This window comes from Prosopis cineraria, unplaced genomic scaffold (genome assembly GCF_029017545.1).
Source record: "Prosopis cineraria cultivar Desert tree isolate PC_DT_omini unplaced genomic scaffold, ASM2901754v1 PC12, whole genome shotgun sequence".
Taxonomy (NCBI): domain Eukaryota; kingdom Viridiplantae; phylum Streptophyta; class Magnoliopsida; order Fabales; family Fabaceae; genus Prosopis; species Prosopis cineraria.
The window spans coordinates 16,783,950-16,805,914 of NW_026555343.1; the positions used below are offsets into that span (position 1 = coordinate 16,783,950).

Sequence of the window (21,965 nt, forward strand, 5' to 3'; positions counted from 1 at the left end):
TTATTTGGGTGAGAATTTTGTTTGAAAATATTGCAATTTCACGAGGCACCCGCATATACACTTGCCAAAAACCTTACATATCCCTATAAAAATTGAAGTTTGACTTGTAAAACTATGAATGTTTCTTCTGCAGATCATGTCAGAACAAGATATACTAAACGAATGCATGTTAAAAATAGAACACCTGCTTGTTAAACATGAATTTTTTATTGTAAATTTTGCAGACCACACTAGAATGTGTTATAAAAATAATACACCATAATATTTTCTTGGCTCCATTACAAGATTGACATTCTCCAATCCTCTCAGAAATGAGGTTCGTTGATGCCAAAATGGGTATAGAACTTGCATGAATCCAATTTTCAGAATTTACAGCAAAACGTCCAGAATTAACACGACAACATCAATGTTTTTACAGCGCAAAGTTCAGTTCTTTTGAGCGAGCATTTCATAATTAACATGTAAATTAAGTAAAGAATTTCTAAACTCACAAATAAACATCCAATGTCAACAAGACAAATTTCATGTTTTCACAACAAAATCCTTTTATTCTCAGCAAGCTCACACTTTCGTAACATATAAATCACCAAGTAAAAATTTTCTAAATTCACAACTCAACATTCAATATTGACAAAACAACATTCATGTTTTTAAAATACATAATACATTTCTTTTCGGTGAGCACTTTCACAAGTAAATTATAATAAGTATTCTTAAATTCACAATTAAATATCTAATATTTCACAAGACAATGCTTATATTTTCACAACACATAATCAAATTTTCTCCAAGGTGAGTTTCGAGATCAACCTATTCCAAACCAAAATTTCATGGGTTGATAAATTTATAACTACAATTTAAATTTCTATTTGTTGGGTTATCTATCCTTGGTGAGTTAGGTCTAACAAAAATCCATGGAGCTTTATTAGTATAATGAGAAAGTTTGGGTGTTTATATGTGATAAATCCAGGTCCTTGAGTATGATCTTCCCCATGCCATTTGAATGAAGGAGGGAACGGTTTACACAACCGCATAATGCACGCTCCACTTCTCACATTGTGGGTGAGTGACATATGAGGATAGAAAAAACTGACTTGTCATTTTATGGATGATGATCTGAGTGTTCTATCTTTTCTCTTCTCTTCTTCTTTGTGTTTTTGCTGTGTGTACCCAAACTGAGTTCGAAAGAGTAATTTCATTTTCGCAAACGTCCAAACCACCGAGGCAACTCATAAGGTGCGCTTTTGAATTCCATAAATCTACATTGGTATAACAGCTTACATGATTCTGGGCTATGCTTTTTCTATGTCTGATGATAGAAAATGGTTTTCTTATCCTTATACATGAAAATTTTCACCGTACTGCTTTTTCTCATTCTATAGTTTTTATTCCACATGTGGTTGATCTCTATTTCAATTACATACTCGTCATATGAACGTGCTTTGCTACTTCTTGGGTCAATGTAAGCGTTGTTTGACACTGTACATGTTTGTTTTTAAATCCTATATGAGAAAACGCTTCAAAAACATGGAACAAAGAATGGAAACCCAAACTTGGGTCATTAAAAAGGAGGTTTTTTATGCAAATGGAGGCCGTTAACATGTATAACTAAAAAAAATGAACATGACACCAAAAATGCATGAAACGGATATCAAATGGAGGATATATGACCCTCCAAAGTTTCCCGACGGAGAACCGAGTCAATGTGACCTGGCTGGAGGAAGACGATGACCAAGATGGCGTGTCACTTCGGTCAACGTCAAAATGATGTGTTGTTTGACATGTCCGAAAACTGAAGTTGATGAGAAAATCGGATTTAGGCTTAAGCTTTTTTGCCCCAATTCTTAAAAAAAATTATGGTTTGTTTAGGCCGAAAGGGTGAGGCCCAAATGAAAGAGTTTCATGTTTTGGACCTGATATCATTCTAGGGCCTGGTGTAAAAAAAAATTTCTAAAAAAAAAATAGAGGTTCGGATTTGGGTGACAAAATAAAATAATAAGATTAATTATTTAAAATATTAAAAAAAATGGAAAATGCCAAGTGGCAAGTGGGGTCCACTAGAAGACCCAATGGACATGTGGACCACACCATCCAAGAGGTCTTGGCCTGTGGAGTCCAAAAAGATGGCGCATGTAGTCATCTAAAGTTTTTAGGGTTGCGTGTGGCTCCCATTATTCATTGGTGAGAGTGGAATTTGCTAGATTTTTCAAATTTTCCAGATTTTTTGATCCAAACTTGTTCTAGGGGCACATGTAGGTGCATGGAGTATCTAATTGAGATGTGGTATATTTCTAAAAATTCCAAAATTTGAGATATATATTTTAGGCATATGTAATTTGTCTATTTTTAGGCATATTTGAATCAACTTAAGAGGCTTTCAATGCTTGTGAGAGTAAATTTTAAGTATTTAAAATCATAAAAAAACTATAATTATTAAAATTATTTACCATATGGATAAATATGAATTGTGAGTCGACCAAAAGTATTGAAATGTTGGAGTATGTTTCTCTAAAGGGTATTTCAGATAAAACATTTATTCTAGAATGTGATCTTTTGAGTGAGAATTTTGAAATGAAACCTATATAGACAAAAGTACCACTTGGTAAGGATTCAAAAAGTGATCCAAATTAAGACAATTATTGATCCAAACCAAATATGAGCCAAAATCTAATGAAAGTGAATTATTTCTAGTAAAATAATAACTATAAAAGTACAATAAATATATAATTTCACAATTAATATGGATAGAACGCTTCCAATATGGAAAAGAAAGAGAGGCTATATGAACAACCATAGATTTTTTTTAATAATAGACCATAAATTAGTTTCTCTAAATCACTTCTTAGGCGAAGTATTGATCATTTAAATGAGCTCAAATAAATGAGGAACAATTTTTCTTCCTTGAAAAAGTTTAGGAAAATGCTATACCAAATACACTCTCTAATAACTTTTTGGGATCTGATTAATCGTGAATAACCAGGGAGACAAAGTGATAACTCTGCATTTGTGTAGGATTAAAATTAAACTCCAAGTAATCAAATGTGTTGAAGAATATTGGAGTAAGGCTAAGGCCATTTATGGTTTTCTTGATTCCCAAATTGGAACATGGTTAAAAAGAAAAACATATGGAATTTTACCATATTGGCAAGTAATAAGGCATTACAAAAGTCCTCAATAGACTTTGAAAAAGTTAAGAACAAGAGTCAATTTATCTAAATGATGAAACCAAAACTCCTTATGAGATTTATGGAGATAAAAGCTTTTATTGTGGAAATAAAAATGATAAAATGGTAAGTGAAAGAATGCATTAAAGTACCCAATTATATGATTGTCATATACTTTTTGATTTTGTGTTTCAAATATGTACAAAGACCATGTGTTTGTTTTGAGTAGCATGAAGCATGTTTTAGACATTGTTTTGTTAAATGCTTTAATATAAGTATTGTATGCTTCACTTGAGTGGGAGCTCTTAGAAAATGAGTTTTCTAAGAGTTGTAGAATTTATTTTGAAGCACTTGCATAAAACTCTTGATAAATGTTAATATCATGATCATGGACCAAATGCTTTCATTTTTTTATCCTAGTTAAGAATGATACAAGAACATGACATTGTGTGTTTTCCTGTGATAAATTGCTGAAATATTCTTTGGTTCAATTCAATATTAGAAAATACTATTTATGTGAAATAGTTTTGTGATTGAATTGAGAATGGCTACCAAGAACATAATTGTTGAATTGAACGAAGGGAATAAGCTAAATTGGGACAATTGGGATATTTGGCATCAAAACGTCTCATACATATTAGAGGAACAAGATGCAATTGAGACATTGACTATGACAATGGTGGAACCCAAAGTTGCAAATATTGCCTAGCATAAGAGGGACCATGAGGTTTACATGGCTTGGAGAAAGAAAAAAACATAGCATGCATTACGTTTTTGAGTGCAATGAATGATGACTTGATGTGTGAGTATGAGAAATACAGATAAGTTTGGAGGAACTTTCACTACTAAACTAAAAAGGTTGACAATAAAGCTTGACACCTATATGATAAGTTTGGAGGAACTTCCCACGAGCAAGCATTTGCATGATATAGCTAACATGATCTAGGAACAAAAAGAAGCTAGACATGTGGTCAAATGAACAGCAAGTTCAGGCCATTATAAGTTCACTCCCTTATAACCAGGAACACATGACAGTGAATTTAACCCATAATGAGAACTTTATTAATTTTGACAACATAACAAAACATTTGGAAGGATGGCTTGAGGCTTGTAAATCCTTTAAAAAGGCATGCATAACTGAATAAGATAGTCCTTCTAACACCCAAGTTGAGTCCCAAAAGAGTAAGAAGTTTCATAAGGAGGGTAAGAAAGATGGCTTGAATGTCAAGAATGAGAAGTCATTCAAGAAGAAAGGCAAGAAAGGTAGGAAGAAAGATGAACTAAGAATGGTCGAATGCTATACCTACCAAAAAATGGGCTACTTTATAAGGGATAGTTCTAAACAAAATAAACAAGATAAGGTACTAATGAATTGAGTCGATTCACACATTTAAGATGTGACAAGTACTCTATTTTTCTAATAAAACTTATTTATTTTTCTTGAATTGTAGACTCAAATCCCACAGGCAGAAATGATATGGACTAAGGATCCCTCACAGAGTAACAATGGTTGCTAAATTAAAAGCAAGTAGCTTTATTTTGGTAACAAGGCAAAATCGAGTAATTTGCTTTACTTAGTAGAAAAGACCAAGACTCTTTTTAGTGTCTTTTAAGTGCTAAAAAACTAATGGAACTTTGTTTTAATTTTTTCTATTATGTGTTCAATGTAAACTTTTATGATAAAGTTGTAGATATTACAAAACGAGCACTTTATTTTTGTTCAATTTTTTCTTTTGATGAAGTTCTTTAGATACTATTAGTAACAATTACTTTTATGATTGTTTTAACTCTAATATTGATATGAGCAATTGACAATGCTAAGATTAGGACATATAGATTAGAAATGAATGAGTAAAACTAGTTACATGAGGAATGCTAGACTTGGTTTTTAATGAGAAAATGTCCTTGTACGAGAATTATTTTGCTGATAAGAGCAATGAGAAAACCTTTTGGTAAGGGAACTAAAATAAAATATCCATTACAAATTCTTCCATTTTAATTTATTTGGTGTTGTAAGTGCACTACAAAAAAATAGTGGATTAGTGACGAAAAATTCTATCACTAATCAATACAAATTCCGTCGCTAAGCTAAATGGGTTAGTGAAGGTATAATTTTGTCGATAAAAACACCATCACTAATTCGTTAGTGATGAAATTTAAAATTTCGTCACTAATTAGCGATGAAATTAGTGACGTAATTATAATTCTGTCATTAATTAGCAACGGAATTAGTGACAAAAAATTTCCATCACAAAACAAAGATAACCTATTCTAATTCTATGATGGAATGCATTTCGTTGCTAAATCAGTTGCAAATGAAAATTCTATGAAAAAATCACCATTGCCACATCACTTAGTGGGCTAGTGGCATTTCATCGCCATGTCATTACCACCTCATCACCCCTCCTTGCCATGTCGCCTCCATGTCACCATGTACCTTCAATGTCACCTCCACATCACATATCACATGTTAACTTCAAATGTGCCTTGGCCAAATTCAAACCTACAACCTCACACTTTCATGAACCTTTGCATCCAATTTTATTTCCAGTTGTGCTAAAGGAGTTCTTTAGTCTTTAATTAATAAATTAAATATATAGTATTTAACCACCACTATTATAGATATATGTATATATCAATAAATATATAACTTAAATATATTTATTTTATTTAAAATTATTTTATTTATCAATAAAATAAATTAATTTTTTATATAATACATATTTTACATTATATTATAATTTTAAAAAATTATTTTTGATAAAAAATTTAATATTAAAAGAACAAATACTTTATTATCATTGCATATTTTATTATAATTTTTATAATATACTTCTTCTGTTAAAAAATGTAAGATATTTTAACCGAATCTCACCCTCTAATAAAATAGTTACTGACTTTTCAACTAACCCTATCTTTTTATTTTTGCCCCTATTAAATACCCTATAATAAAAATAAAGTCATTATCAATAGGGATACTTTTAGAAAAAAGGTAATAATTACATCTTGAAAGACTAAAAATGCCTTATAGTTTTGAACATCCAACTCTTTATAAAATGCCTTACATTTTTGAACGGGAGGAGTATGACATTTTATATTTTTAAGTTATTTTTAAGATATTTTTATTTTTAAATTACAATAATTAGGTATGTTACTATGTTATCAAAAACATAATTAAATATATGATTTAAAGTATTATAATTATTATTAACATTAATATCTAAATAATTAAAATAATTAATTATAATTATTAAATTATTTATTTATAGCATAATAACAAATTATTAAATAAATTATTTAAACATATATATTATAAATCATATAATAAAATTTAAAACAATTAGTGATGGAATTATGATGGAAAGGTTTGTGACGGAATTTTTTGTCACAAATGCTGTCACAAAATGAGAATAATGTATCCTAAAAATTAGTGACGGGCATTTTCATCAAAAAATTCCATTGCTAAATTCTTTTCGACGGTTTAGCAATGAAATAATGATGAAATTTTTAGCAACAAAGCGTTCTATTGCAAAATGCTATCAATAAAATTATTTCTAACGGTTTAGCAATGAAATAGTGACTAAATTTTTTAGTGATAAAACATTCTATCGCTAAATTCCATTAGCAAATTAGCAATGAATTTGTGACGGAATAAATTTCCGTCACTAATTTGTTATTTTTTTTATAATGGTGTGAGGGCAAATCATAAAGTTTTTGTAAATTGTTGATGATTCAAAATATGGTTATACATATTTTATATCACAAATTTGAAGTTTTTATATGCTTTAGATAATACACATGTAAGATCCTAAATTTTTTTTATCAAAAAATAAATTTTTGTAATAACCCAATAATTTTAAATATTATTTTTATTTTATTTTAAATATTTTCTATTTAATAATATTGCTTAGATTTTATTTAGATATCTAGTTATTTAAATTTTATTTAGATATTTAGTTATATAGATTTTATTTTGTATTACATTATACTAACTTAGAATATAATTATCAAGTTAGAACAAATAATAAAATAAATTTATTGTATTTGTATATTTGTTGGGAAAAATAACAAGATGCGTGAGTAGCTTAATTAGTGCAATTTCTCTTGACTTGCTTACTAAGTCACGTGTTTGTTTCCCTCATCCACACAAAATTATCATTTTGCCACTGCTGCAAATAAATATTAATAATATAAGAGAAAGAGAAAAAAGAGATCAGAACGTGCGGGCCTTCTCCTCCATTTCCTGATTTTTCGAGAACCTTAGAGAGAGGGAAGAGTGAGAGAGAGAACCAGATTCCTTCATGTGTCTTCCCTCTTAGTTTGTTAGTCGATGACTGTGGGTACGCCTCTAGCTCGTCGCAGTCGCTGGCCGAGATTGAAGGTGCATAAGATTTTCTCCCTTTTTCTCTTCTTCCCTCCCCTGTTTTGTCATCCTCCTTCTGTATTTTTTCTCCGTCTGCGTGTTGTTGCTGGTGTGTTGGGAGCCAAGTCTCCAAAACTGGAAGCTTCTCTTGCAATACTCTCTTCTTGGTTCGATGGCCATGGATTCTTTTTCTTCCTTCCTTGGGTAACAGTGTTAAAGCTCTTCCCCTGCCCAGTGCGGCAAGTTATTCTCCTTTCTTTCATTGTCCTCTTCCTGCCATTGATGATTTGAGATAAATGAGGTTAATAAAAAAAAAAAAAACTTGAGTTTAAGAACATGAGTTGCCATAGATAATTTCACTACAGCAAGATGAAATTAGATTTAAATTTCTTTGAGTTTACATGAGAAGTTTGATGAATTCAAATTGGCATTGGAAACTATTGGAATGAGAATGGGTTGAATTTCAATTGAGCTTAAATGAATCCTTGAAGGGAAATTTGATTATGAAAGCATGTTTGGGGACCTATTGGTCTGACAATAATTGAAAACTAACGCACACTATGTGTTTGTTAATAGGTCTAATAGAGAATTAAATCTCAATTAAATAATTAGTTATGGTTAAAGTATCATAGAGAAACTGTGGTAAAAAATTATGATGTATGGAAAATTTTGCATTATTTAAATTGACTGTGGAGGTGTTCATTTTGGAAGGGAGATTATTAAACTTGTAGAAAGTCTTTTAAACCTTATTATATTTTATAAGGTATGTAGAAGAAGAGAAATTTGGAAGGATTATATTTTTGAATTTAGGAACTGTCAAGTAAGTGGATAGCGTCCCAATTGATTTTTCAATAAAGATTTCCTTTACTATAATAGTACATTTGTTTGCAAAATTATTTTAGTAACAAAGATGTGGTTATTGAATAATTTATTTATTAAACTTCTTTATTTTGTGAAATTACCTTTATTAGTTTTGAAATTTTAATTAATTAATAATATGAGTTTGGACTTTGATTATGAGATTTCATTCTATTGAACATTGGATTGATATAGAAAATGATTCATGCGAGTTTGACTTTGAAAATGAAAATTTTATTGTGAAATTGATGATTTTTTCGCATGTTTGAAAATAGATTTGAAGGAGACTTTATACAGAGCACTGGTTGTTAACGGCAGTTCTGTTAGCCCTTGGCACACTATGGTTCACCTAGCTAGTAAGGTGCTCATAGGAGGTGCTAGCCCCTTGCGATGGCCAATGCATGTGGAACGGAGGGATGGTTATTCGTGAGTATTGTACTAACATTCGATTTCGTGGCTTTGAGCCGCATTTGGTTAGCATTATCCTCGTGGACTGTGTGTCCACGTTTGTTTTCGTAGCTTCGGCTGCGTTTGTTTACTTACTTTCGTGGATTGTGTGTCCACGTTTGTTTCGTGGCTTTGGCCGTGTTTGGTTATTTACTCTTATGGACTGTGTGTCCATATTTGTGAATTGTTCTGATAAATCCGTAGAAACATAAATTTTTAATTAATTGGTGATTTTATATTTAATAGTTTTCAATTCGTAAATAATGTTATTCTCATTTATTTATTTAATGATTTTAATTTGTCAAGATTCAATGTTAAAGCTACCTTGTCATTATAAATTTAAAGTTTACTGATGTTGAAGTTATATAGAATTTTTATTCCAAGTTTACAAAATTTGTTTACATTGAATTGTTTTTCTTTCATTTATGTAAATGTTGTAGTTATTCATTTTGATTTTGAAAAATGTCATGATTGAGATGTTATTCACTGGAAAGAATTTATTTGTTCTCAAACAGCATAATTGATGTTGTACCTTCTGCTGACTTTTGAGGGCGCATTGCTGGATTGATTAGAAGATCTTTTGAGGATACATTACTTTTGATGTAGTTCTTAATTATATATTATATTTTGAATTTATGATTAATTGCTCTATGTTAATTAGAGGAAGGATTGTTATCTGAATTTTGTTTGTCTGTCTGTTTTGGAGAAGTAGAGTTTTGCATTTATGATTTGGGCTATATATAGTTATTGTAGAAACTTAGGGAGGTCTTAATTATAAAGAAGGTTTTGCTAAATTTTCTATTGAAGGTTTAGGAAGTCGTTTGTGAAAATGAAAATATTACAATAATTTTCAAATTGTATTTCATATAAAATGAGATATTAGATTTGAGATTTTTTTTAATTAAGGCTTAAGGGATGTGTGTCTATGTATACGTCTCGTGCCGGTCATGTTTAATTTTTGGGATGTGACAACACAAATGAGATATAGAATCAAATAAGAAGTAAAATTTTTCAAATTTGTTACAAATTGATTGAGATCATGAATATTTTTTTAGTCAATTGAAATAACTCTGTGAAAAGAGAGAGATAATTAAGTGGTTAAAATATCCTAAATACTCTATAATAGAGTGGAGTTGTTGAAATAATATACTGTTAGACATGGTTAAGTTAATAATGGTATAGACAAGTCCACAAAATTCATGTTAAGGATACTTGAGTAATAGCTATTGTCAAATATAACCATGTGCCCTCAAAGTTAGTCATGTCCACAACCTTTAACTTATGAACAAAAAGCAAATTAGATTTAAATATCCTTAAATCATGAGGATTAGTTGCATATGTCTATGATAATTCTCATGAATATGGAAAACAAAAGTCCACAAGGGAAGGAATGCATTTTTATTAGATATTATGAGCAATCAAAGGGCTAAGTTTTTATGAGTGAAAACAAAGTTGGAATTATGATTGAATTTGAATTGAGGACACCACATTTCTTGAAGATTGAATTCCTTACTCTAGAAGAAATTATGTGTGCTGTATATCTTCATGAGATACAGGATAAGGCAATACATAACAAGATAAAGACCTTAATCCCCCTAGCATATGTTGATGTGAGTTGGAGATAAGAGAATAATAGAGAAGGTGTCCCTGAGAAACACTTTCATATAAGAGAGGGAGCATTCATAGTTACTTCAGAAGAGAATGAGGAATCATGTTCTATACAAATGAGAGAAAACAATGGAAGAAGAAAATGGATAAAGTTTCCTATACAAGTATTATTGGTATAGTACACAATAACATGTATAAGTAAAATTATCCATTTTGTGATAAGAGTTGTAAAGTGTTACTAGTTCAACCACTATGAGCAACACTCAAAAGCTGTGAAGTAGATCTTCAAATACTTGAAAGGCACTGTTGTCAAATAAATTGAGTTTATAGCATGTATTGTAATAATACAAGAGGCTACATGACCAAGAAGTTTCATGGAACACTTTGGATTTTTAAATGAAAATTCAAATCCAATGTAAATGTGTATAATAACACTATAGCCATTGCTATGCAAGGATCCAAGTATTATAACAAGACTGAAAATATGAATGCAAATTATAACTTTGTATAAAAAGTTATAGCATAGATAGTCGTATTTATACAATTAATTCCTACACAGTGTGCGATAAGAAATCCCCTTAGAAATCTTATAGTCAAGAAAATGTATATAAAATATGTTAAGTTCTTTAATTGGCATGTAAAGGAAATGATATAACATACATTCAGTATCAATTTGATGAAAATTATTTCATCATTGCTTCATATGTATATGTGAAAGTATATAATATCTAGCATGTCATATAGGTTGGTAAGGTTGGCTCTCATACAAGAGCAATTGCCTTTGACACTCAAGAGGAGCGGGCAAAGATAAGTCATATGTGTTTACCAGTAAGGCAGCAAGAGTGTTGATATGGTAGAGAAGAAACACGAAATATATGTCATCTCAACATAAAATAAAGAGTATGTTAAGATGAGATCCATAATATATATATATGATCATGGATTCTCACATATGTGATATCAGTAGCTAAACAACAAATTCATCGAGTTTGATGTCATATGAGATGAGTAGAAGAATTTGGGTCTAGATACTATGTGTATCTAGACTTAAGTCTATACGGTGTTAACAATAAAAACAAAATGACATACACTCTTATAAAATAAGAGTAACACTATAACATGTGATTCATACTATATGTGCTTAAGAATTGCAATTAGGAAGCAAGTGAATAAATCCTTACTTCATTACTATGTGAGTCCTAGGAAGGAATAATCCTTTCATTGATGTCCTTTGACTTTGACAATATTATGGTGGTAAAATGCAGTACTTGCTATTTTATCATATGTCCTATGATCATGATAGATGTGATCTGTAGGTAATGTGCTATGAAAGCAACTATCTCTTGTTACAATGATATATGAGCGAAAGAAAGATTATCTAATATATACATGCCTATACTAGCTAGTGTGTGAGACTAGTCCCTTATGGTATCATTTTGCAGATTTCATAAGTGTGGACATTTTACATACAAGAAAGGCAATTTGAGTCTTATATTGACTCAAGAGGGATTAGATTAGCTAAGAGAAAAGTGTATATAAGATAAATGTAGAACATCCATGGCGTAATGTCAATATAACCACAAATCAGCTTTAGGGTTATTTTATGATAGCTTGTAATTAGATTTCTAGTACAAATCCCTAAAATGGAAACGTTAAGTTTATTAGGTCATCACAAAGCACTTTGTATGAAAAAAAGGGAGAGAATGAGACAAGACCGGTGATATTTTATCCACCACGTATTAGTGGGAGATGTTAGATTATCCAACCTTAGTAGATCAAGCCCAATATAAGCCTATGGGGCTTTATAAGTTCGGGTCTTTGTATATGATAAACTAAAGTTCTTGAGTGTGATTTTCTCCTGTCATTTGAATGAACGAGGGAACGATTTACACAACCATATAATGGATGCTCCACTTATCACATTGTGGGTGAGTGACATATGAGGATAGAAAAAAAACTGAATTATCATTTTTTTAATGAATGATGGTCTGAGTGTTCTCTCTTTTGTCTCCTTTTTTATGTGTTTTTGTTGTGTACTAGAATTGAGTTCAAAAGAGTAACTTTGTTTCAGCATATGGCCAAGCCACAGATGCAGCTCATAAGGTACACTTTCAAACTCCATAGATCTACGCTACCAAACTAGATGTAAGGATTTCAAAATTTTACCAACTCACCAGCTACGACTTAGCATATAATTTTGCTTGTTAATTTTTGCCAATCATGGAGAAATATAGAACTTGATATACTAAATGAATGCATGTTAAAAACAGAATGTATATTTGTTAAACATGAACTTTATGCTATAAATTTTGCAGAACAAAGCAGTACTTGTGCTTAAAAAAAAGACACCATATTAATGTTTTCTTAGTTCCATTATAAGATCGACAATCTTCAATCTTCTCAAAAATGGAGTTCGTCGATGGCAAATGGGTTCCACAAGACACTAGGAGTTTCCATTAACTTCAATCTTCCTCACTTAATCTTGATTGACCATACAACTACAACTTTTCGCTCCCAATGGTCAAGAGAACGCCTTCAATCTTCCACTGAATAGAATCCAACGACTCAATTCTAGTGAAGGGCAAGTGTAACTTTGTTTCTTTATGAGCGATGGAGAGTCGCACGCATGGTGATCCTTCTTTTCCACTTGAGGTAATTTCATCATTTGATTTAAAACATTAATGTCACTTAAGGCCTTTGGGCCTGCTGAAGAAAATCAAAATTCTTTGGGCTTTAACTGATATTATGATGCTTCTGAGGGCCTTGGATGCAATTCTCCCAGTCTAAAATCACAAGTAGAAAGAAAGATATTGTAATAACCCAGAAAGAAAAAAAAAATTTAATAATAATTAGAGATAGAAGTTTGCATTTTAATGGTAATCATATTAATTCTTGGAAGAAATACAACAATATGGGGTGTTGGTGTAGTGGTATAATTCAAGCAACCTAACCATTAAGTCCCAAGTTCGAATCTGGCTGAGACAAAAGAGGGATTTTATTTTGTTTTTGCTTTCCAAAATTATCAAACTGCCCCTCTTTAATCTGATAAAAAAAATTCATCCCTTTTTCGATCATTCCAGATTTGTTAAATGCTCTGTGTCATGCTTCATTCCTTTACTCTTCCTCTGTGTCTCTGCTTCCTTCCCTTGCGTCCTTAATCATTGCCGGCGTGAGCCTTTACTGTCAATCTGTCCATAGCTAGCCGGAGGAGAGCTCGTTTTCTTGTTGCTGAACGCCAGTGAAAATCTTTTTTTTTTTCTTCTTCCTCCCTGTTCGAGCTTATAGCATATCATTGGGTGAGGTACAGATTATAGGATTTTTTTTTTTGTTGCTACTGTCAAGTTTCTTAGCTATGTTCTTAGTTTGTTATGCTTCCTTCTACTCGATTCTGGCTGTTAGTTTGTTCTTGTAAACTACATCCACGCGTTGCTAATGAGTGGAAGGAATTAGGTCATCGGAATTGGTGGTGCTGGTCATGAGCTGAAATTGATGCTGATTCTGGTCTTTTTCTTTTCTTTTGAGCAGTGTTTTGTCTTCCTCTTTTCCTTGCTTAGCTGGAGCTCCCTGTTCGGTTGGCAATCTTTTGATCTCTCCCTCTTTTGCTGTTTTTGGTAATTAAGGTGAGGATTTTGAGCATTCTTCCTTTGTTGAGCCGTATAAGAGGGAGTGTGAGTTGATGACTGAAATTATAGAGTTCTTTGAAAGAATTTTGTTGCTGCCCATACGTTGCAAGAAGAAGGTTCAAATTTGAGCTGAAAATTTGGCTTAAGGCTTGGTAGTGATATACATATGGGTCATAATTTTGAAGTTAAATTAATTCTATTTGAAATGGCTGATGCAGAGAAATTATTGAAGTGAAATTGGAAGAGAATGGCTTAGATATACAACTTGAATATTGGTGCTTATGAGATGCTTGTTGAAAGACTTGTAAGAGGAAATTGAACTTGACTTTTAAATATTTATAGAAATTATTAATTTAGAAATTAACCTATAGGTTTGTAAAGGAATGTGATTATGAGATTGTATGTAGCTATCGGAGCACTTGGAACTTGTTTGGTTATTAGTGAATTTGTTGAATGTTTTAAAATTGAAAAGGTAGAAGTAATATACCTAAGGTATTTAGTGTAGAGATTGGGAGAAAACTTCTGTTCTAAGAAAATAGAATGACATGGCCAAAGTTTTATGGAGAAAGTTAGAGGAATGAATAATAATGCTTGAACTAACTTGAAATCATAAATTTGATTTTGAATTTTAAATAGTGGTTGATAGAGATTGTGTTATAAATTAAAAAGTTATTAAACTTGTATATATTTATATTTTATAGGGTGTGTGGAAGAATAAGACTCTGACAAGAATTAAAAGAAGAATACTTTTGAGAATTTATAACTCCAACGTGTAAGTGAATAGCATTCCATTTAATTTATTTTTAATAGCCTTTTTTTAAAATATTTTATTCTTATGAATTATATTAATTTTGAAAATTATGAAATATCAATGAATGACAAACAAGTTCTGATACGTGCATTATATTTATTATTTTCAAAAGTATATTTCAAAGATTGATGAATGTAATTTTATATGATTGTTAAGTTTTGGAAAAGTATTGGCTATTCAATTACTGCAAGTTTGATCTAGTAGTTATAAAGTATGATTTTGACAAATTTTGAGATTTGAAACAATTCATGCAAGTTGGGCATTTGAGAATGATAATTTTATTATAGTAATAATTATTATTTTCTCGCATGTTTAAAATAGAATTTTTAAGAGGACTTTAAACAGAATACTGCTACTAACGGTAGTTTCGTTAGCTCGTAGCGTGTTGTGGTTAATAACTAACTAGTTTAATGTTCGTGAGTTTTGTTCTCACGTTTGTTATTCACGGGCCTTGTCCTTGCGTTTGTTTCATGGCTTTGAGCCGCGTTTGGTTAGTATTATCCTCATAAATTAGGTGTTAACGTTTGTATTCGTAGCTTCAGCTGTGTTTGGTTACTTACCCTCATGGATTGTGTGTCCACGTTTGTTTTTATGGTATAAGCCGCGTTTGGTTATTTATCCTCGTGGACTGTGTGTCTACATTCGTTACCTGTTCTGTTGAGTTTTGCTAATAAATACATTACTCTGATTTATGTGTGAACAAATGGTTTTCTGTAAGCATGATAAAAATATATTGCTTTCAATTTACTTTCATTTTACGATTATGATTATGACTTCCAGACTTATAAATTTATTTTGTTGAATTATTTTTATTTAGTTTACACTATTATTAGAGTTAATTTAAATTTTATAATTTTACTTGGGAATGCTATTCATTGGAAAACTTATTTTAGCCTCAGACTTGTTAGCTGATGCTGGCCCCACCATTTACCTTTAAAGGGCAATATAACTACAGTGGGTGAAAATTTTTGACTGGTACTGTTACTTTTGATGTAAATATATAATTCATATATCTTTTTGATTTAAAAGAAAGATTAGATACTCCACATAGATTGTTGATAGACTTTATTTTGGTTTGTATATTGGTTGCTGGTTGGAGGGAGTTACGCTCTTGATTTATACTGTTATCTATAAAAATTTTCTGTTGTAGAATTTTTGGGAGATCCTAGTTACAAGGGAGGTTTTGCCAAAATTTCTATAAAAACGTTGAAACTTTCTTATGACAATTAGCATGAAAAAAAATTATTTTAACTTTCATGTAATTTGATTAATTCTTTTCTTTTCTTTTCTTTTCTTTTGTAACATGGAATAAATTTTCATTTTGAGGCCTATGGGGATGTGTGAGTGGTTCACACCCGTGCCGGTCATCCTCTATTTTCGAGGCGTGACAGATATTGGAAACCTATAATCGAATAGTGATATAACTCCCTATTACCAAGTAAATGTGTTAAAGAAAATATAATAATGTAGATCCTAATATTTTCATTGCATTTTGTTTTTATTCTTATAGTTTTGTTCTGTTGTTCTTAATTCTTTTAGTTTGATAAGTCTGTAACATTAATCCCCATGAACTGCTTGCCCTAATGAGTTTAATTTCGTTGTGACTCTGCGAGTCCCTTTGCTAATTGGTAAGATTATATTAATTACAAGTAAATAAATTGACCAGGTATGATTAAAAAACAAAAGTTAAAGGAAAAAGACTTTCTTTTGTATTTGACTTAAACAGAATGTGAGAAACGACTGTGAGATACAGCATACATCAGTAAGGGTTAATAAAGTTAAGGATATATTAGCAAAATTAACTTTGTTGATGCTAGCTCATGGCCCTTATATGTATTTTTAAAAGACAAATTAAATTGAATGGACTAAAGATAAAGAAATAAAAATATAAGAATTAAAAACAAAACACAATTAAAGTACAAGGACCAACTGTTATATTTTTCATATGTAATATATACTTTCTCTGTTAAAAAATATAAGACATTTTAAATTTTTTTCAATTAAAATACATCTCAATAAATTATTATATCTAAAATTATACACTCTTTACATGTTTACCCTTATTTAATAAGGTGTCTCAATTAAAAACCTTGTTAATTAATTTTATGAGATTAAATATATAATTTTATCTATTATATATGTATATTATATAATTTCCTTTTAAATGTATAGTTTCTTTTACATTATATTTTATGTTATAAATTTCATTTAATGTTCAATATTTCAATAATATCACACACACATATATCATATACATATAATATTATTTTTTAATTTAATTGTTATGGCAATAATTTTACCGTAGATTTAACAAGTTGAACTATAAAAACAATAATATCTTAGCTTTCTTAAGTCAAAGTCTAGTTCCATTTTTAACATACTCCATAGGGAGAATTTTAATTAAAGATCATGGATAAAACTTAATTTCTAGTAGGTCTGAAACTTCAATTCAATTTAAGGAGATTGAAATGAAAATAATTTCAACGGTAAAAATATTCAAAGTATCAGTCACTTGTTATGCAAAATCATTAGATATCAATTTTCTTACCTTACTTGTCAATTCAAAGTACCGTTCAAATTATATTCGTTTGTCAGACAAATAATAATATTAATTGTTAATTTGCTAATTTTACTTATTAATTTATAATATCTTTCAGTAATTTACAATTAATGTTAGTAAATTAATAAGTAAAGTTAATGATTTAATAACTGATATTATTTTTTGTGATTAAACAACTTATATCAAGTCTTGTATAATTATTGATGTATAAATTCATATAATTTATAGCTCATATTAATAAACTAATAAGGGAAGTAAAAAAATTAATAATTAATAATTTTGTATAATAAGTGAAAGAGTACTTTAGTTCTTTTATTGTAAAAATTATTGTTATTTTAATCCACTAAATTAAATTGAAGTTTCAAATTTTATTTAGAGCCAACTAATAATTTAATTTCATTCATAATCCTTAATTAAAATTCTCCATAATCCATATTCATGTGACCGATAACAAGACGAGCATCTAACAGTGATTGGTATGTGCGTCACTCTTAACATTTGTAGAAGATAAGAAACATTATAGTAGATTTTTTTTTAAATTTTTTTTGTAGGAAACATTATTGAAGAAATGTTTATGAACCTAAAGATTGCGCCTTTCCACGCGTCATCAGTGATGGTCCGTTATGGAAGTAGGTTGGAAGTTTTAATACGTCTTTGTTCATGTCTTTATCACGCTGATTAATCAGATAACAGGACCTAGGTCCGCAATTGTGAAATCCAATGTTGTCCTTTTCTATACACAACTATATTCTTTGGTGGAGGACATTCACTTTTTGGACTTTTTTATTTCATGGAGTTGAACGATAATCCAAAGTAGCTGTATCACACAATCTACATTGAGCTCTTGTAAAATATCTAAATTACACTGCATTCTAAAGTATTTTAGGGTTTATAATTGGGAAAATATCATCAAAGGCCCTCTGTAGCAATTTAATAATAAAGAACGACTCTAAAAATTTGAAATATCACTGCATCCTCTGGGACCAATCTGAAAATAATATTTTGGGGAAAAGATCTAATCACCCCTACTGTGTTTTACAAGTCATGTTCCAGTATAAATAGCAAAGTATTATGCTATTGACAAGTTATTTTATGTAATTAACAATCAAACATTTGTAGCGTTTTAATAGTAAAAAATGACTCTAAAAATTTGAAATATATCACAACACCCTTTTGGGACCAATTTGAAAATAACATTTTGGAGAAAAGATCTAATCACCCTTGTTGTGTTTTGCACGTCTTGTTCGGTATAAGTAACAAATTATTATGCTATTGACAAGTTACTTTACGTAATTAACAGAAAACTAATATACTTTGTTTAATTGTACAAGTCTTACTCCAGTATAAATAACAAACTATTAGGCTATCAACAAGTTGCCATTCAACTATAAACAATAAACTAGATTTATCAATTTTTGTAATTTGTTCATGAATAAATGTCCAATTGTTAATTACATATGGTAATTTGTCAATAATCAAATGCTTTGTTGTTTATATAGAAGAAAAACTTATAAAACACTATAAGGGTAATTAGGTTTTTTCTCCCAAAATCTTATTTTTAGACATGTCCTGCGAGTATAGTGATATTTTGGATTTTTAAGATCCTTCTTGATATTAAAATGCTACAAGGATCCCTAGATAATATTTTCCTGATGTAATTTGTGAATGCCGTGACGAGGGATTTGGGTGGAAACAAAGGAAATTTGTTAGAGGATGACCAAGATAAGACTTGAACCCACCACCTTTTAGTTACTCAAAATATTTTGTAATCACTAGACTATTATACTTTGATATGTAATTATGTTAAATAAAAATTTTAAATGTATCTTCAAAGTATCCATGAAACAACCATTCGTAATAACATTTCAAATTAGTTTAAACAAGTGATGGTAATATTTTTAAACTTTTTAGAATACCATGTGATAGAATAAAAAAGAGTAACATAGAGATCTCATAGTAAGGATATATAACTTAGTTTTACGTGAGATAATGAAAATTTATGACAAACCTTATCGTTAATTCATGTGGGCCTCGTATACGTTGTATCTTCTTTTTTCCCCCTTTGTTGGTACAACTTTAGACATGAATCGTCAATATTAGTACAAATAAAAATCGTTTTTCTTTTTTATTTAAAAAACGGGAAAATAAAGAAAGCTAAAACTTTTTAAGAGAAATCCTATATAAAAATCGATCAATAGAAATCCATCTATATCATTAAGAAAAGTGTGATCTGTTTGCTTAGTTTCTCTTCCATGGAGAGAAAGAACCCTTGCATTGCCATGGTTCCATCACCAGGTTTTAGTCATCTTCTTCCACCCATTGAGTTCTCAAAACGACTCGTCGCTCACCACCCTCACTTCCACATCACTTTCTTCATCCCTACACTCGGCCCTCCTTCCCCAACTACGCATTCCATATTCGAATCTCTCCCACCACAGATAGATTTCACTATTCTTCCACAAATCAACATGGAAGACCTCAAAGCTCAGGACCCCGAAACACAGATCTACAACACAGTGACTCTCTCTCTTCCATCTCTTCGTAACGCTTTGATGAGCTCTTTCTTCGGTTCTCCAACTCATCATCATCACCTTGTTGCTATGGTTCTTGATTTCTTCTCGGTGGCTGCATTAGACATAGCAAAAGAATTTGAACTCAAGTCATATTTTTTGTATCCTTCATCATCCACTTCACTCTTTTTCTGCTTCCATTTTCCAGAGCTTGATGAGGATCACGAGATGGTTCCTACTGGGTTCCGAGACTTGTCACAACCCTTGAAGCTACCAGGTTGCAAAGCCCCCCCCCCCCCCCCCCCGGGGAAAATATGAATTAAGTCACTTAACTACTTCATGATGTTGAGTTCTCATACCAAAAAGCTGTTGTTTTGGTGAAATGGTGCATGTTGAATCGAATAATTTTTTTCAATTTTATCCCTTTTTATTCGTTATTATTTAAATTCCTAAATAACAGTTGATTTTGGTTATTAATTATAAATAAGGGTAAAATTGAAAATTTTACATTTTTTTATAATTTCAAGGTTACAACTAGCATCTTTTAATAGGCACAAATTTAGTTAATTTTGTTTTATATTATGGACTAGAGGGGGTAAGTCAACTCTAAATTACCTCATTAGAATCAAGGAGGATGATTCAGTTATTAACTTTGTTTGAAAAATATGTTTAAATAAAAATTTTTATTATATTCTTTCTCATAGTTAATAAATTTAAATAGAGATAATATTGAAAAAAAAGTAATTTATAATTAAGGCCTATCAATATTTTTTAGAAAGCGTTTTATAATAAATACACGATGGAGAATTCTAGAAAATTAATAGCATCCGAAAATTTTTGCAGGTTGCATAAGTTTTCAAGGGAAGGATCTCCCAAGTCCAGTTCAAGAAAGATCAAGTGAAGCCTACAAAATAGTCCTTCTCGCTTGCCAAAAACTTCGTTTACTAGATGGTATTGTAGTGAACAGCTTCGTGGATTTGGAACGAGACGTAATAACCGCTCTACTAGAAAGTGATCATGACTACCCTCGAGTTTGTCATGTGGGGCCTATTTTGCGGACAAGATCCACAAACGTAAGTGGGTCTAATTCAGAGTGTTTAACATGGTTGGGAAATCAACCACGAAACTCAGTTCTGTACGTCTCTTTTGGTAGTGGTGGAACATTGTCACAGGACCAGCTTGACGAGCTAGCCTTAGGATTAGAGATGAGTGGCCATAAGTTCTTGTGGGTTGTGAGGGCTCCGAGTGGCTTGGCTAATTCGGCTTATTTGAGTGCACAAAAAGAGGACCCACTTGACTACTTGCCAAAAGGGTTCATCGATAGAACCAAGGGTCAAGGTTTTGTGGTCCCATCATGGGCCCCACAAATTGAAGTTTTGAGTCACGAATCTACTGGAGGATTCTTGACTCACTGTGGTTGGAACTCAACTCTTGAGGCTATCGTCTATGGTAAGCCAATGATTGTGTGGCCATTATTTGCAGAGCAGGGGATGAACGCAGTAATGATAACTGAGCAGTTTAAGGTTGGAGTGAGGCCGAGAGGTGATGAGAATAAAAATGGCATTGTGGAGAGAGAGGAAGTTGCCAAAGTTGTGAAGATTGTAATGGAAAGTGATGAAGGCAGAGAACTTCGAAGAAGAACTGAAGTGTTGAAGGATGCTGCTGCTGAAGCCCTAAGCGAAGATGGTTCATCCACGAAGGCGCTGTCTAATTTAGCACAAGAATGGTCAAATTTGAGTGGCATTTAGAAATTATTAACTTCATCAATTTCTGAATGTTGGGTATTAAATCGCGTTTAGTAAAATTCTATATGTTTATCACCTGTAGCCTTAAACACCTTTAACGAGGTTCAAGCAAATAAAAAAAAAATTAAGATAAATATCCCAACGATTTTAGAAGCCTTTAAACTCCAAAATAAAAACTGAAAAATAAAGGATTTTAGGGAAGACTATTGTTGGAATACAATCCACCCTTGATGACTTGAACCATAAAATGAGAAGCCCAAGCCCAATCTAATAATT

General features: G+C 31.0%; 1 protein-coding gene across 9 annotated transcripts; it reads left to right on the forward strand.

Annotated features, from left to right (window-relative positions):
* Window positions 1-7,384: 7,384 nt before the first annotated feature.
* LOC129288534 (hydroquinone glucosyltransferase-like) lies at window positions 7,385-21,764 on the forward strand. 9 transcript variants are annotated; one of them, XR_008588021.1, is made up of 6 exons: window positions 7,385-7,545; window positions 8,661-8,811; window positions 9,348-12,543; window positions 12,821-13,741; window positions 13,966-14,060; window positions 14,282-16,890. XR_008588021.1 is itself a non-coding variant. In XM_054925163.1 (5 exons), the coding sequence occupies exons 2-5, from the start codon at window positions 8,787-8,789 to the stop codon at window positions 21,690-21,692; spliced, it is 1,077 nt and encodes a 358-aa protein (XP_054781138.1). In that variant the 5' UTR covers window positions 7,385-7,545; window positions 8,661-8,786; the 3' UTR covers window positions 21,693-21,764. The 9 variants fall into 9 exon arrangements, 2 of the variants coding, with proteins under 2 accessions (XP_054781138.1, XP_054781137.1); XR_008588024.1 differs by having other exon boundaries at window positions 12,821-13,092; window positions 14,765-16,890; XR_008588022.1 differs by having other exon boundaries at window positions 12,821-13,092; window positions 14,282-16,889.
* Window positions 21,765-21,965: the final 201 nt, after the last annotated feature.

Bases quoted from the DNA above. Each gene is read 5' to 3' on its own strand.
- LOC129288534 (XM_054925162.1), top strand. From the start codon at position 19,687: ATGGAGAGAAAGAACCCTTGCATTGCCATGGTTCCATCACCAGGTTTT. The intron at 20,222-20,787 runs GTTGCAAAGCCC...AAATTTTTGCAG, and splicing joins ACAACCCTTGAAGCTACCAG to GTTGCATAAGTTTTCAAGGG.